We start from the raw sequence: 13,388 nt of genomic DNA on the forward strand, positions 1-13,388 counted from the left end.
TCCCATAGTGCCTTGCGCCTATTGTAACGTCAGTATCAGGCCTGGCCACACGGCCACCAACACAAAAATCACCCACCAAAATGGCGGCAGTTTTAAATTCCTCGACAGACATAGTGGATAAAAAGACGTCGGAAAGGGATAAAAAGATTTATTTTAAGCTATAGAGCACAACTCTTTCTCGAGGTAAGTCATAAGCTGTAATAGAATTATGTTTACTGTGAATTTCATCGAAAAATTGGCTATTATTTCAATCGAAATGTTGAAATGTTTGACTACTTTTATTATGAAATTCTGATCTAGAAGACAAAAGAAGAGCATATTTCTTGTCTACCAATAATTCAATTTTAATTAAGATTTATTAATTATCAGATATGAATCATCAGTCATGAGCTTCCATCCGTTAGATATGCTCTCCAAAAAAGACTATGAATAATGTCAATGATTTTGCGTTACGTTTATGGCCGCCATAATGACTTTTTATAGCTATCTCAGAATACGAATATTGTAGTTTTATGCCATCGTGTATCGTGCTTTCGTTTTCTATTGATTAATTCTATTTTGTGATATTCAGTCTAGGCTCTATAGATCTTCAAACAAAACCCTTCTTACTTTACCTAAGTTATTTATGGTGACTGGCAGAGCTTTTTATATAGTGGTCCTAAACTTTGGAGCAGTTTGCCCGAGTCTACATCTGTAGGTTTCTTTAACCTTGTTTTTGAATTTAAAGATATGTTTTTTAATTTTTCATATTTTGCATAGTCTATTTAATTATTGTATTCAGAAATCTTTTATTGTCTTTTTATGGTGTTTATCTTTGAACATAGAACATAGAGACTTTTGTTTGTTAATGCGCTTTTTAAGAATTAAACTGTCCTAACATGCGATGCACAGATTAGTCTAAATCAAGGACCGATTAAAATCAATTATTATTATTAAATTAGTATACATAATGAGCCACGGCTTTAATGAATTAGGCGAAGTGTTATTCACGAGAGATTATATATTTGGCCAAAATGTCCATATTAGCCTGTTTGCAGTCCCTACTTACCCCTCTCCTCTCAGTAAGTAGGGGCCGGCAAGGTGGAGGGTTGATAAGGGGTTGACGAAGGCTATGTCAATAATACATTAATATCTTAGGGTTAGTCTTTCAAATCCTCATCACTGAATAGCTTTGGCTCTGGTGGCTTCTCGTCAAACCAGACGACGACTTCCTCCTTACCCTTTTGGAAGTGTTCCTTCCTGTGTGATTCATCCATGCTCTGAAACAGTATCCCAGACATCAGTACACGAGGAGAGCCCAATATTTCTCGAGTTTTCATCTCTAGTTTTGCTGCAGTTTTCTCGTCCATTCCTCCAAGAGTGTTAATACCAGGTTCAAAGAACAAAGGCAATGACCTGTTCTTTAGAGCTCCTGCTAAGGCGTCGAGCAAGACAAGGATATTTCGAGCTCTATCTGTTGCCTCCCAGTCGCTTCCAACTTTATCAAGATGGTAAAATAGAACGGTCTTGAGATGGTATGTGACCAAGCCTTTAGGTTCGCTTAAGAATTTCCTGCGAATTGCCTTCATGATGATCAGGCAAATCTTTGGTTCCCGAGGAAGAAATTTTATGCACTGTCGTTCGACTACAGAATAGGAGATTCTCCAAATAAACAAGTTTTCTTGCTCGCTCTCCCAAGACTTTGTTACCACGAAACTTTTGCTTTCTTGCAGCTTGGACAACAGGTCTTTCGTCAGCCATTTGCTTGAGCTTTCCTTTTCTTCCATCCATTTGTGGTCTAGACAAGGCATGGTCGTGCGAATGCCAAGAACGAGGTCGGTGACTTGAACCTTTCTGATCGATTCATCATTTTGTTTGAATTCCTCTGTCAGTAAAGTAATGGCGGGAGAGTTCTGGTCTAACATGCGAAACCATACCGGATAGCCTAAATAATAAAAACACAGTTTATGATAATCCTATCTCTTGCCCCAGTAGAACTTTCGTAAACGTTCTAAACAGGGGCGTAACCAGGTATCTTGCAGGGTAGGTGCACAGGCAATGATTTGCAGAACCAAAAAAAAAGTAACCAAAAAATAAAATAAAATAAATAAAATAAAAAATAGCGGAACCAAAAGAAAGCAGAACCATAAAAAAAGGAATAATGGGTGAGTGATTCTTAAAAATGCTACAATATGCAGATGGTAAGTGGTCTTAGTTTAATCAAAAAAACATTTACATGCAATTTTAAAACAAAAGGAGATAGATGAGCGGACCTTAAGCTTTTATGTGGGGGGTGTACGTGCACCCTGTGCTCCCCCCTGGTTACGGCCCTGCTAAACGTATGAAAAACTCAAGCCCGCCTTGTTTTGGAGCCATGATTTCTATTTATTATTTCATATTAATGAACTATTTCGTTTTGTGCCTAGTCACTACATAATTACAGAAGCAAATTCGGGAAAGGTCTATTGGGTATTGCTTTCCAAGATGGCGGCTATTTCGTCCCCCAAAACAGACCCACAATGCACTGCAATACCAACTCGACCCATTTCCTCCCTCGACCTCGAAATGGCTAATATGGGTTAAAGAATCTCTTGTTTCTTCGTCTAGTTAGATGAAGATGGTAGAAAAAGGCGAGAAGGCTTCAGAGTTCGCGTTATTAATACTTACATACCTTGAATACTTGTGGGAGGATTACTAAGATATCCCTGTCGAATCTTGAATGGAGAAATCACAGGTAACGTCTTTCCTTCGTGTTGAATTTCGTCTGTATATTCGAGCAATCTTTCAAAGATGGCAATTTCTTTTCTTTCCTTTGCGACACGGGCCTCGGCCTGTGCTGGGTTTTGTTTTGCTTCGTGTTTTGCTTTTAACTGTAGGCCGTACTCGGTCCAAGTGATGAGGAAAAATCCAGACTTTTCCGTAGGCAATACCTAGTTGTAGACGGAATAAAATCTTTGGATTTTTTATCTTATTTGATATAGAAAATTCTGAATTTATCGGGAATAAATTAGATACAAGTCAAAAACGAATAAACAATTCTTGTCTAAGATGGAAGAACTTACAGACAGACAGACCGACAGAGAGAGACGCAAAACAGACATGACGACAGACAGATGGATGAAAAGACAAATAATCATAAACAGACAGACAACGTAGGGAGACGAATGGACAGACAAACAGATAGATATATGGACAAACAGATATACCAAACACACACATACATGCATGCCAACCGTTAGGACACTAGGAGAAAAATATCCCTCAAAACTATTAACTTATTCTATTATACCTGTTGAGGTTTATTTTTATCATTTATCGGCATCTTACTACAGGTCAGACCGAGATAGACAGAATTGCGACAATATTTTTAGCTTGGATGAAGGGCGACTCTCTAGTTCTCAAGGTCTGCATTTGTACAATCACCTGATTTTATAGCACTTATGCTTGTGTAATTCTCTTGCTCTGCAAGCGGACCTTGAAGACTACAGAGCAGGTCGCGCTTCATCGGATTCGACGCTAAAGTCCGAAGTATCCTAAATCTTATTTTTCACACATGCACTTAGTTTAAACACACAAAAAAGGGGAAAAAATTTAAATATGTAGTACATGCACTGAGCTATACCTTGAGAAGATTTTTAGAGTTTCCCATCTCATTAGCATTCTCCGAGTCAATCGCTTCTAGATCTTCCTGCATTTCAAACTGTGAGTCTTCCTCCATGACATACGTATCATATGTGTCTGAAATCTCGGGCAAATAAGTTCCATCACCAGAACTTCCCATAAAAATTGTACCTGCGTGCTCCTCTTCAGCTGTTGAAGTTTTGCAGATGTTGTCAGCGATTTTCCATAGCTGCTCGATGGAATCGTCATAAAAAGCCAGCACTTCATTCATTTGGTCTTGTGGCGACGAGCTTGAGGTAGAAGAATCTTCTCCGAGGTCGCTTTTGATGTCAGTTTTTTTAAGTCGTTCCATGAGCGAAATGATCATTGTGTCCGTCATTTCCTCCATCTTCCTCGCCACTTCGGAATCTTTCATTGTCATCTTGAATCTTCAATGTTTTTTCCCCACAAAGGTTTGTTCAGTTAGTTCTTACGGTACTTCCGCCTTACAAAGTGAAAGTATACAACTCAATAGCGCATAACATTTTAATTACATCTTGCGTGACTCGTTGCTAGGAGACGTTCTACTTGATATTCAGGTCGCAATAATATTCCTTCTCCTTTTCAAGATTCACGTAATTTTACAACCGCTCTCAATCACACGACCAACGAGGCCTTTTTCAGACACAATGAAATCTACTTTAAGTTATGACGTCAATCAATTTTTTTCTTTTGCACGCAAAAATGGATACATGTTCTTCAAATATCTTAATAAACTTGTTGTTACTGGTCCTTGTTCTCATGCTGTTTTTGTGGCTAATTTCTGGGAAATCCCATATATTCCCATTACAAAAAGGTTTTCAATGAGAACGGCGACACCCTGTTTTCATCGAATGGGGAAAATTAGGATTTTTTGGGCTCCTATTCATCTTAGGAGGTGAAAAATTAAAAAAAAAATGCCCATGAAGTTGCCTGGGGAAGTAATGCTGATGTCAGTTCGCATATTTCAGCGCGTTTGAGCAGTTTTTGATCGTGCGCACACCGTGGTCTTAAATCGAACCCTCAATAGTAATAGTATGCATTCACTTGAATTTCGTACATGTGTTTGTTTTCTTTATTCTTTAACAGCTAGAATGTCCGTGGATTGCAAAGTCTCAGAAAAGAACGTCTCACTTCACACCAAGACGAAAACAAGATCGTTCAAAAATCCAAAAGTGATATTGTGACGTTAGCAGGCCTGGCCACATAGTGGACAAGATCGCGTTGATTCTCTCGCAACTGGCGGCAGATTTAAATTTCTACGCTAAAAGGTTGGAGAAAGAAGACCTGCAAAAGAGTTAATAAGCACAAATGCTAAGACAAGGTAAGTAATAACCAGGAATAAAACGATATTTACTGTGAATTTGGGCGCAAAATTGGCCACTAGTCGTGTTACAACTATTATTTTTTTTAGAAATAGATAAATAGAAAACAACAGAAGAACATATTTCTTATTTACCTTTTCTTTGCTTCTATTATTCGTGCACTTATTCCAACATAAGTAACTTACCAGAATTTTAATAGAATTTTAAATAGCTGCTTTTTTTGATAGACTTTATAATGACTTAATGACCGTTTCTGAATGAAAAAATTAAAACGCAATTCCGGCTTTTTTTTCTTTTTCTTTTTCTTTTTCTTTTTCTTTTTCTTTTTCTTTTTCTTTTTCTTTTTCTTTTTCTTTTTCTTTTTCTTTTTCTTTTCTTTTTCTTTTCTTTTTTTTTTCTTTTTTTTTTTTTCTTTTTTTCTTTTTTCTTTTTTTTTTTTCTTTTTCTTTTTCTTAAAAGATCGAAAGGATAAAGATCGTTCGTAAAATAGAACTTAAAATTAAAAATTTTAAATCTCTAGTTTTAAATAAATAATTTTCAAATTTTAAAGTCGAAAGAGAAAAAATAGTTAATAGAAAAAAGTATTAATTGGAAAAAAAAAGTTAAGGGCTCAGACGGGAATCGAACCCGTGGCCTCTCGCACCCAAAGCGAGAATCACACCACTAGACCACTGAGCCATCCCATGTGAAAGTTATGCTTAGAATTCAATGTCTTTCGATCTTCACATATATCTAAGTATATCTCGAAAGCATTGTCTATGACCAAAATCTCAAATCATGACATTTTTATTAACGAGACGTAATAACCGAGATCAATCTCAAATATTTCCAATCCAGATTGTTGCCTTGAAAACCGTCCTTGGCCTTCAAAATTTTTAATCATAATAAAATTAATTTAGTTTTTGATTACAGACAAGACTTTATAAGTGCTATTAAATGCCAGGCAATTTCCCGTCCTAAAATTGATTTGTCTGTCATCAACAGGCGTAAAAAAAGAGGCGATGCAATTATTTTAAAACTCGCTCGAATGCAGTGCACTCAGCGAAAAAAGATATAAACGCCTTTTTCGCGTGAATGAGAATCGCCGTAAAGTATGTTACCGTAGTTGTAGACATCGTAGTTTTAACTATCCGTCGTGATTGTATGAATGAATGAGAACCTCTATTTAAGGTATTCCTTCAGTAACAAAAGTACTGCTATCAACGGGAGCCCTATAAATTATAATAAATAAATAAATGGATAAATAAATAAATAAATAAAATTATTATTATAATTAGTGGAAGGCATTGGGAAGCCATTTTAATGTCACGGCATGTCATACCGTTTCCATATGTACGTTTCTCGTATGGAAATCACTCTAGTCTTGCAGAACAGCACACAAATAGGTTGTTTCGTGTGGTTCGCGGGTTTTCTCAACGAAATTTCATAGATCTAAGAACAATTTGTAGCTATAAGCTAGACGTCCTTGTTATGACAGTTTTAATTTTTTGGCTTAGTAAAGAAAAGTGAAGATTGACTTGACCGCAATCACGGTTTAAAAAATTGAGTGACATTTTGTGGAAATAGCGGAAAATGCTCGAAAATTGTGATTTCCAGCAGACGAAGCCGTTCAAATATCGTACCCACAGCCTGAGCTTGCGCAGTAAGGAATAAAGCCTTAAATCGGGAGGATGGAAAGCACTGCGTAAATTTTCGCGGGAAGCGCGTGAAGCGTGATTAAACCTCCTTTTTACAACCCTGCAGCTAATCGGAATCAAGGTCTCGTATATTTTGTTCTCAACCGTCCATATTGATACTAAACAATCAAAGGAAGTCAAGACAATATCAACAAAATCTAAATAATATGGATACAAATAAGCCGCACAAATCTGTTTTATCTCATGTTTACATTTTTAATTCTCCAATCTCCTGATTAATCTCGGCATGGGTCTTGTAGTCTATTTGTTTGATGATGGCTTGGTGTCGCAAACGCCTTGATCATCGTAAATCAGGTCCGGAAACTAGAAGTTGTTGTTAGAAATCACTGACAATACTTTATGGTTGTTATTATCATGACTACTACTTTTATCGTCCTTTTGTAAATTCTCTCAAATTAATGCTACGCGAAATTTATAGTTTGTGGAGTAAAATATTTGGGAAAGAGAGTCCTGAATAGTGTTTCTAATCCAATTCCACCCCAGCCCTCTTTTTAACCAAATCCCTAGTCCTAGCCTCTTTTACTTCGACAAAGGACTAGCGTCCGAAAAGTCAGTAGGTTTTTTCATCTTTTCACGGTGTATAATTTACCTTTTTATCATTACTAGTCCTAGCCTATGTTTTGCTCAAATCTCAATCCTATTTTTTGATTGTTGTTTTGTTTGTGAATCCCGTTCCCAGTGCATAAAATCTCGTTTTCCCGCTCAAAAATGCAAATCCCAGCTCCCATTTACCCCTTCAGGACCCTCAGGAAACAGTGCGCGCGCTAACGTTTCTCGCGATGACTCAGTGACTCAGTTCCCTCAGCAGGCAATCAATTTTCTTAAGATATGGTTCAAAATAGTATGAGTATTTTTGGTAATCAAGTGAAGTATTAAACGATAATGATGAAAAGGTAAATTATACACCGTGAAAAGATGAAAAAACTTACTGACGTTTCGGACGCTAGTCCTTCGTCGGAGTAAAAGAGAAAGAAGTGGAAAATCTATACACTCCTTTCTACCAATTCTTTCTCTTTTACTCCGACGAAGGACTAGCGTCCGAAACGTCAGTAAGTTTTTTCATCTTTTCACGGTGTATAATTTACCTTTTCATCATTACTGTTTCATTAGAAACACCGACGCAGCTCACACTAGTTTTTAGCTAGTCATATCTTTTTATTAAACGATATTGAACCATTGGTAATTACTGAGCAACACCAGAAAACAGCACTTAATTTTCGAACTTTAACAGGTGTCCACTTGGATATTTATATTTGATATTTGTGCGAGAACGCCAAAACAAAATTGCTGTTTTTAACAGCTTTTATTGATATTTTGGAGTCTTCAAATTACTCGCTGCAGCTTTTCAGCCAAGCATTAGCCGAGTATTACCCGGCATGTTGATCATTATGTTCTCCAAAATTCTGTATATCAGAAAATCTGAATTCCTTTCCAAAAATATGGGAAACGCAATCTAATATCCCGATTGTAGTTGTAGAAATGTAGTTTTGATACCATATATTGAATCTAGAAATTTTGTTTTCAAGTAATGAAAGAGCTAGAAGTTTGAAAATTAAGATTCATATCAATTTCGTTGGCAAAATAACTCTTGATTTTAATTAGAGTGGCAGTTTTCTATTATATTTTGATTTCGTTCTACATCTTTCTAGCTTTTGTTCTATGTTTCCGCTATGCCTTTCATAATCACTTTGTAGTCATTTCCATCTCCCCCTTGGCTTGCTTCCTTTCTTTTGTCTTCCTTTCTTTCCCTTTCTTTTTTATCTTGTTCTTTTTGCCTTTTTGTTTCGGTGTACGCCCGTCTTATCTTTCTTTGGAGTAATTGTGTTTTCCCTGTAGTCACTCGTGTTTTTGTTAGCTCCATTCATCCTTCTCTTTTGTCTTTTTATCTTTCTGGCTTAGCCTTTCTTTTTATATATAATGTCATTTCTTTCTTTCTCTCTTTCTTTCTTTCTTTCTCCCTTTCTTTCTCTCTCTCTCTCCCTCCCTCCCTCTCTCTCTCTCTTCCTTCCTTCCTTCCTTCCTTCCTTTCTTTCTCAATATAAATAAGCTCCTAATCAACCACTATTCACTTTCCCCATTCACTTTGAAAGCTAGTTTTCTGTTCTCTCATAAGTTTGTCATTTATTGAACTTTTCAACTTGAAATCCTTGTCAACTGAGCAAAGAAAAAGGCCAATCTCTCACAGAGCTTTTCATCATCAACACAAAAAACCACCTGCAATTCCCGATAAGACTTCATACAATATAGGCTACTTTGTATTGACTACCCCATTCACCCATTCACCTCATTTCCTCAAAACACTCCTCAATTTACCAAAACCACTACAAGAGCAGATTTCATATCAGTGGGAAACGAACAGCATCAAGACACTTAAATGGCTTCCAGTATAAGCCAATCAAATTCACGCGAAATTTACATCGTTTAATCACATTGAAACAATTTAAAATATTCACGTGCATTTCCCATTCACGAGAAATTTCCTCTGCAATTAAAAAAAAAAGTGAATTTTGAGCTGGTTTTTACGTCGAAATGCGAGAGGGTCAATTGGATTAAAATATCTTGCCGTTCTCGAGAGATTTCCGAATCGTAATGAAGTCTGATCCCCTTTAGGCTTATCCCTCTTGAATAATCCCGTAAGTACAAATCCTCTTGTGGATTTTTTTGTCTGATTTGGATCAATGTTCTGTTGAAGCCGACAAAAACGATATCCGGGAATCAACTAAGGCTCTAGAAAACATGATAACACTACATATATATATTATATATATATATATTTCATAATTAGTAACGCTTCGAGTTTTTATCTTGTGTAACTTTTCTTGAATTTTCGCTAAACGAGAAGTTTCAGTCGACATGACTCATTTTCAAACTGACTACATCTTTTTTCTCTAAACTTTTTTAATCAAAAAAAGTGACTTTTTGCCGCCTTTTTATAAGACAACTCTACGTCCCATCAGTCTACAGCTTGACCTTCTGATTTTAGCACAGTAATATGGGAATATTTTTTAAAAGCTTTATTGCTAAGTGATAGACATATTCATCGATTAAGCAAATGTCCATTGCTTGAATATTGAAACCGGAGCAATATGAAACTCACAGCCATTCATAGAACACACCTTACCGAACTTGTCGTATTCACTTTATTATTGCGTGCATTAACGAGTAGTAACGACGAAAAAGCTGAGCAAACTTCAATGTCAATATGAATGTTGAGTAACCAACGCTTCTTTGTTCTAGTCTGGTGTGAACGAAAAAGGGTTGGGAATTGTTTGACAGACAGGGATTTGTTAGTTTTACGACCTTTTAGACCGAATCACGAGTTTTTGTCTCGTGTTTGGACTACGTTTGATAAAAAAATTCTTAAATTACGCGTCGTTTGCTTAGCCTCCTAAAGTATACATTCTCAAAGATCTTTACGGCCGCCTTTAGTTGTGGCTTTCCACTACGCCCTCGCACTCTTTCGTCTTTTTCCATTTTTTTTTTTCCATTTTTTTTTTCCATTTTTTTTCCCCCACAAGTCCACGGCCTTGTCTTTTCCCTTGCATTCTCACTCAGTTTTCTTTATATATTCATTTTATTTGTTTCATTTCCACCGTCCTCTCAACACTGTTAGTTCCAACTGTCCACACTTTATTAGATTCGTAAAACCAGGCAAACATGATTGGCGTCGGCTGTCACAACGTTGTCAGTGGCTCTTTTCATTAGTCCACAATTCAAAGACTTACTAACATCTACCAAATTATTTGTACAAAATAATCCATGACGTGATTGAAATCATTTTTTGAAAGTCTGCGTCTTTTGAAAAAAATTATAGAATCAATCACAGTGCTGAACGACATGTCAAACGTCCCAAGAATATTTCATTCCATAACGATTATACTTTATATCCACCCAAATTCGAAGCAGAGTACGTAAATAATTATCAAAAAAGAGCACCGTGTCAATCAAACAAAAATTCTGTTTATCAGAGGTAAAAAAGATTTCAAACAAAGACGGGTTCTGTAACAGACAGTTCCTGCACCACTAAATGAAAACTTACAACAGTGTCGGAAACCATTTGAAGGCAGGTTGCTGACGTGACATGCAGGAACCCATTCATTTGCCCTTGTCAAGTGGCATACCTTTATCTGCAAGAACAACTTCCTCCGATTGTAGCTTGAATTGGAGAAAACTGATATTAGAAATTTGTTTAGTTTTTTGACTTTTGTCTTTCAAAGAGAAAATTGGAAAGCTTAATTCGTTAAGGACATTTATGAAATGTTTCCTGTGGAGCTATTTATGACATCAATAGGAGAAAAAACTACGTTTCGAACTGAATAAGAAAGTTCTAGTAACTTTCAGGCGGAAACCACTTCAATGCTGAAGCCATTGCACTGCAGACTGAAAACCCTTCTAAAGCATTTCAAAACTTTCATCTATCATTTTAACACCCTTTCCATAGTTCACTTTCAGGAAAACCACTTAAATGCTGATTGGAAGCCATTTCGCTGCAGACTGAAAACACTTCTAAAACAGGTCTAAACATTCACCTATCACTTGAACTACTAAGAAAACCATTTGAATGCCATTTGCGTGGACATTTTCAGACGGAAAGCCATTTTGATGCTGAAAGGACGCCTGAAGGGACGCCTTTGAAAGCTCTTTTAATTTCAAATCAGGGAAGCCATTTCTCTATAAAAGCCATTCATCAGTCAACAGTTGTGAAATGATTGTAGATCAAGCTAACTTAAAAATTAAGGAACCCCTAGTTTCACTAAGGAAAGCCATTGGACTGCAAGTAAAGCTATTATAGAGCACATTTAGAATTCGTCTCTACACATATCATTACCAGCTATTCTCTAGACTTATTTGACAAACTTTGACGAATTACTTCTCAAATCGATCTCCATTTTCTCCAAAGCGGTCTAATTTTCGAAGAGCACCATAAGCACCTCTCTACTTCATAAATTAATTTCACTGTTATCATGTGTTTTTTCCTTGCCATATGCGAGTCATTCTCTCCATGCTCAAGGCAATCAGTGAACAGTAATAAATAATCTTGTGGAAAATGAGGGTCCACTTTTAGATTGAGGGCGTGGCTAATTCTTAGTGAAGGGGGAAAGGGGTTTTTAAAGGTGTAAATCTAGTTCCTTGTATGCCATAGAAGAGTTTGTCTAAAGGTCGTGGGTCGTGGGTACAAAGTCGTGGGTCGTGGGTAAAAAGTCGTGGGTCGTGGGTAAAAAGTCGTGGGTCGTGGGTAAAAAGTCGTGGGTCGTGGGTACGAAGTCGTGGGTACGAAGTCGTGGGTTCCAATTTTTTTCCAAATTTCACAAATAAAGTCCAGCCGATCAGACCCATGATCCTGGGGAGAGATGTGATGTTTGATTTATAGTCAATTAACATAATTGCTATAAATTAACGTTGTTGTTGAAATTCTAAGTACTGTTTATATTATAGGTTTAAATATCGACTCTACTATGCAAAGTGGTTCTCAGTAAGGTGGTTCTCAAAACTGTGCAAGCTCCCCGCGTTATAACTCAGGGTTTTTCCTTTTTTTTGAAAAGGCAAACCAAGCTCTGAACCAGGATTAACCGGAAACGTCTATAAAATCCCCAAACTTTGCTGTCCTCAAAATTAGCTAGTCACGCAAATCTTGACCTCTTGGGTCATATATTTCTTGTTTGTCATTGGTAGTTGTTAAAAGCAAATATTTTGAGAAAACGAAAGGAGCATCTTATCAGATAATTTCCATAAACTTTACACCAACAAATAGAAGCAAAAATAGAAGCAAAAATAGAAGCAAAAATAGACTATGTGGAAAGCGCTCGAATTAGAAGTGTGTTGAGAATGATTCGAAATTCATAAAAGTTTTTGTAGTGTCCACACAGCGTGAGCCATGCAGAGTAAAATATTTCAATCTATGGCATAGCTAGGCTCTTTCTAGTCGCACCCAATTCTTGGTTTTCACCTACGTCATCATAAATTTCAAAAGCGTAAATTCGCACTATAATGAAATAGAAGTTTTATATTCTTGTAAAGCGGTCCAAACTACATATACTGGCCAAATTTTAAGGCTGTAAAGCATTTCGTTACGGAACTATAGGCGAGTAAACATGACGCAATTTTTGGTTAAAATGTATGGGGCGGCCATCTTGGTGTTCCAAGTTGGTACACCATCATGGCGCACGAAACTCCAAAGGCTTAAAGTAATGGAATAGTTAATATGTTTGACTACATTTCACTTAAATATACTTTAAATAGATATTTTGAACGTGTCTAACGAAAAATCTTTCAACTAAAGTAAATTGTTTTAATATTTTCATCGCTATTTAGATAGACGTGACGGTATTGTGTGAAACAAACTCAACCTTCATAACTCGGGAACCAAACATCGAAATGACTCGAGATTTTTTCTTGTGACTTATAAAACTGACTTCTAAAACATACTTTAGAAATGTCTTTATACGATCTATAGTTTAGATTTTCATGTTTTGATGACGTCATGTGAAAACCGGCAATACGAAAAGATACTAGATCTTTCGTATACATTAAGACATAAAATTAAAATTTGGTTCCAATAAAACTGAATAATAGGTTTGAGACTGGTGATGAAGATGAAGATGGAGACACGTGTTGGAATCTCCTAAACCGGCGATTATTCATCATTCCATGTAGTTGGTGGACATGATTTTTTAAAGAGCTGACTCTGTTCGAATTTCTACTTTCCTTATAATTTAGGTATGGACCCGCAAAGTCAAGAATAAAACAT

The 13,388-nt window shown here is 36.5% G+C and overlaps 1 protein-coding gene and 1 non-coding gene across 2 annotated transcripts; both read right to left on the bottom strand.

Moving 5' to 3' along the window:
• Nucleotides 1–133: 133 nt before the first annotated feature.
• Nucleotides 134–4,092, bottom strand: LOC116305325 (uncharacterized). Its single transcript, XM_031715212.1, has 3 exons — nt 3,602–4,092; nt 2,651–2,909; nt 134–1,924 (listed from the first exon to the last, which is right to left on the bottom strand). The coding sequence occupies exons 1-3, from the start codon at nt 4,019–4,021 to the stop codon at nt 1,140–1,142; spliced, it is 1,464 nt and encodes a 487-aa protein (XP_031571072.1). The 5' UTR covers nt 4,022–4,092; the 3' UTR covers nt 134–1,139.
• Nucleotides 4,093–5,549: 1,457 nt separating this feature from the next.
• Trnap-ugg (transfer RNA proline (anticodon UGG)) lies at nt 5,550–5,621 on the bottom strand. The gene has a single exon. It is a non-coding gene; the product is annotated as a tRNA-Pro (tRNA).
• Nucleotides 5,622–13,388: the final 7,767 nt, after the last annotated feature.

Source organism: Actinia tenebrosa, unplaced genomic scaffold (genome assembly GCF_029948245.1).
Source record: "Actinia tenebrosa isolate PJP-AT-01 unplaced genomic scaffold, QUT_ActTen_1.0 PGA_scaffold5__44_contigs__length_20552954, whole genome shotgun sequence".
NCBI lineage: Eukaryota > Metazoa > Cnidaria > Anthozoa > Actiniaria > Actiniidae > Actinia > Actinia tenebrosa.

Coding starts and splice junctions, on each gene's coding strand:
- LOC116305325 (XM_031715212.1), bottom strand. CDS start 4,021: ATGACAATGAAAGATTCCGAAGTGGCGAGGAAGATGGAGGAAATGACG. Junction 2,910..3,601: donor ACTCTAAAAATCTTCTCAAG/GTATAGCTCAGT, acceptor GTCTACAACTAG/GTATTGCCTACGGAAAAGTC. Junction 1,925..2,650: donor TCCTCCCACAAGTATTCAAG/GTATGTAAGTAT, acceptor TTTATTATTTAG/GCTATCCGGTATGGTTTCGC.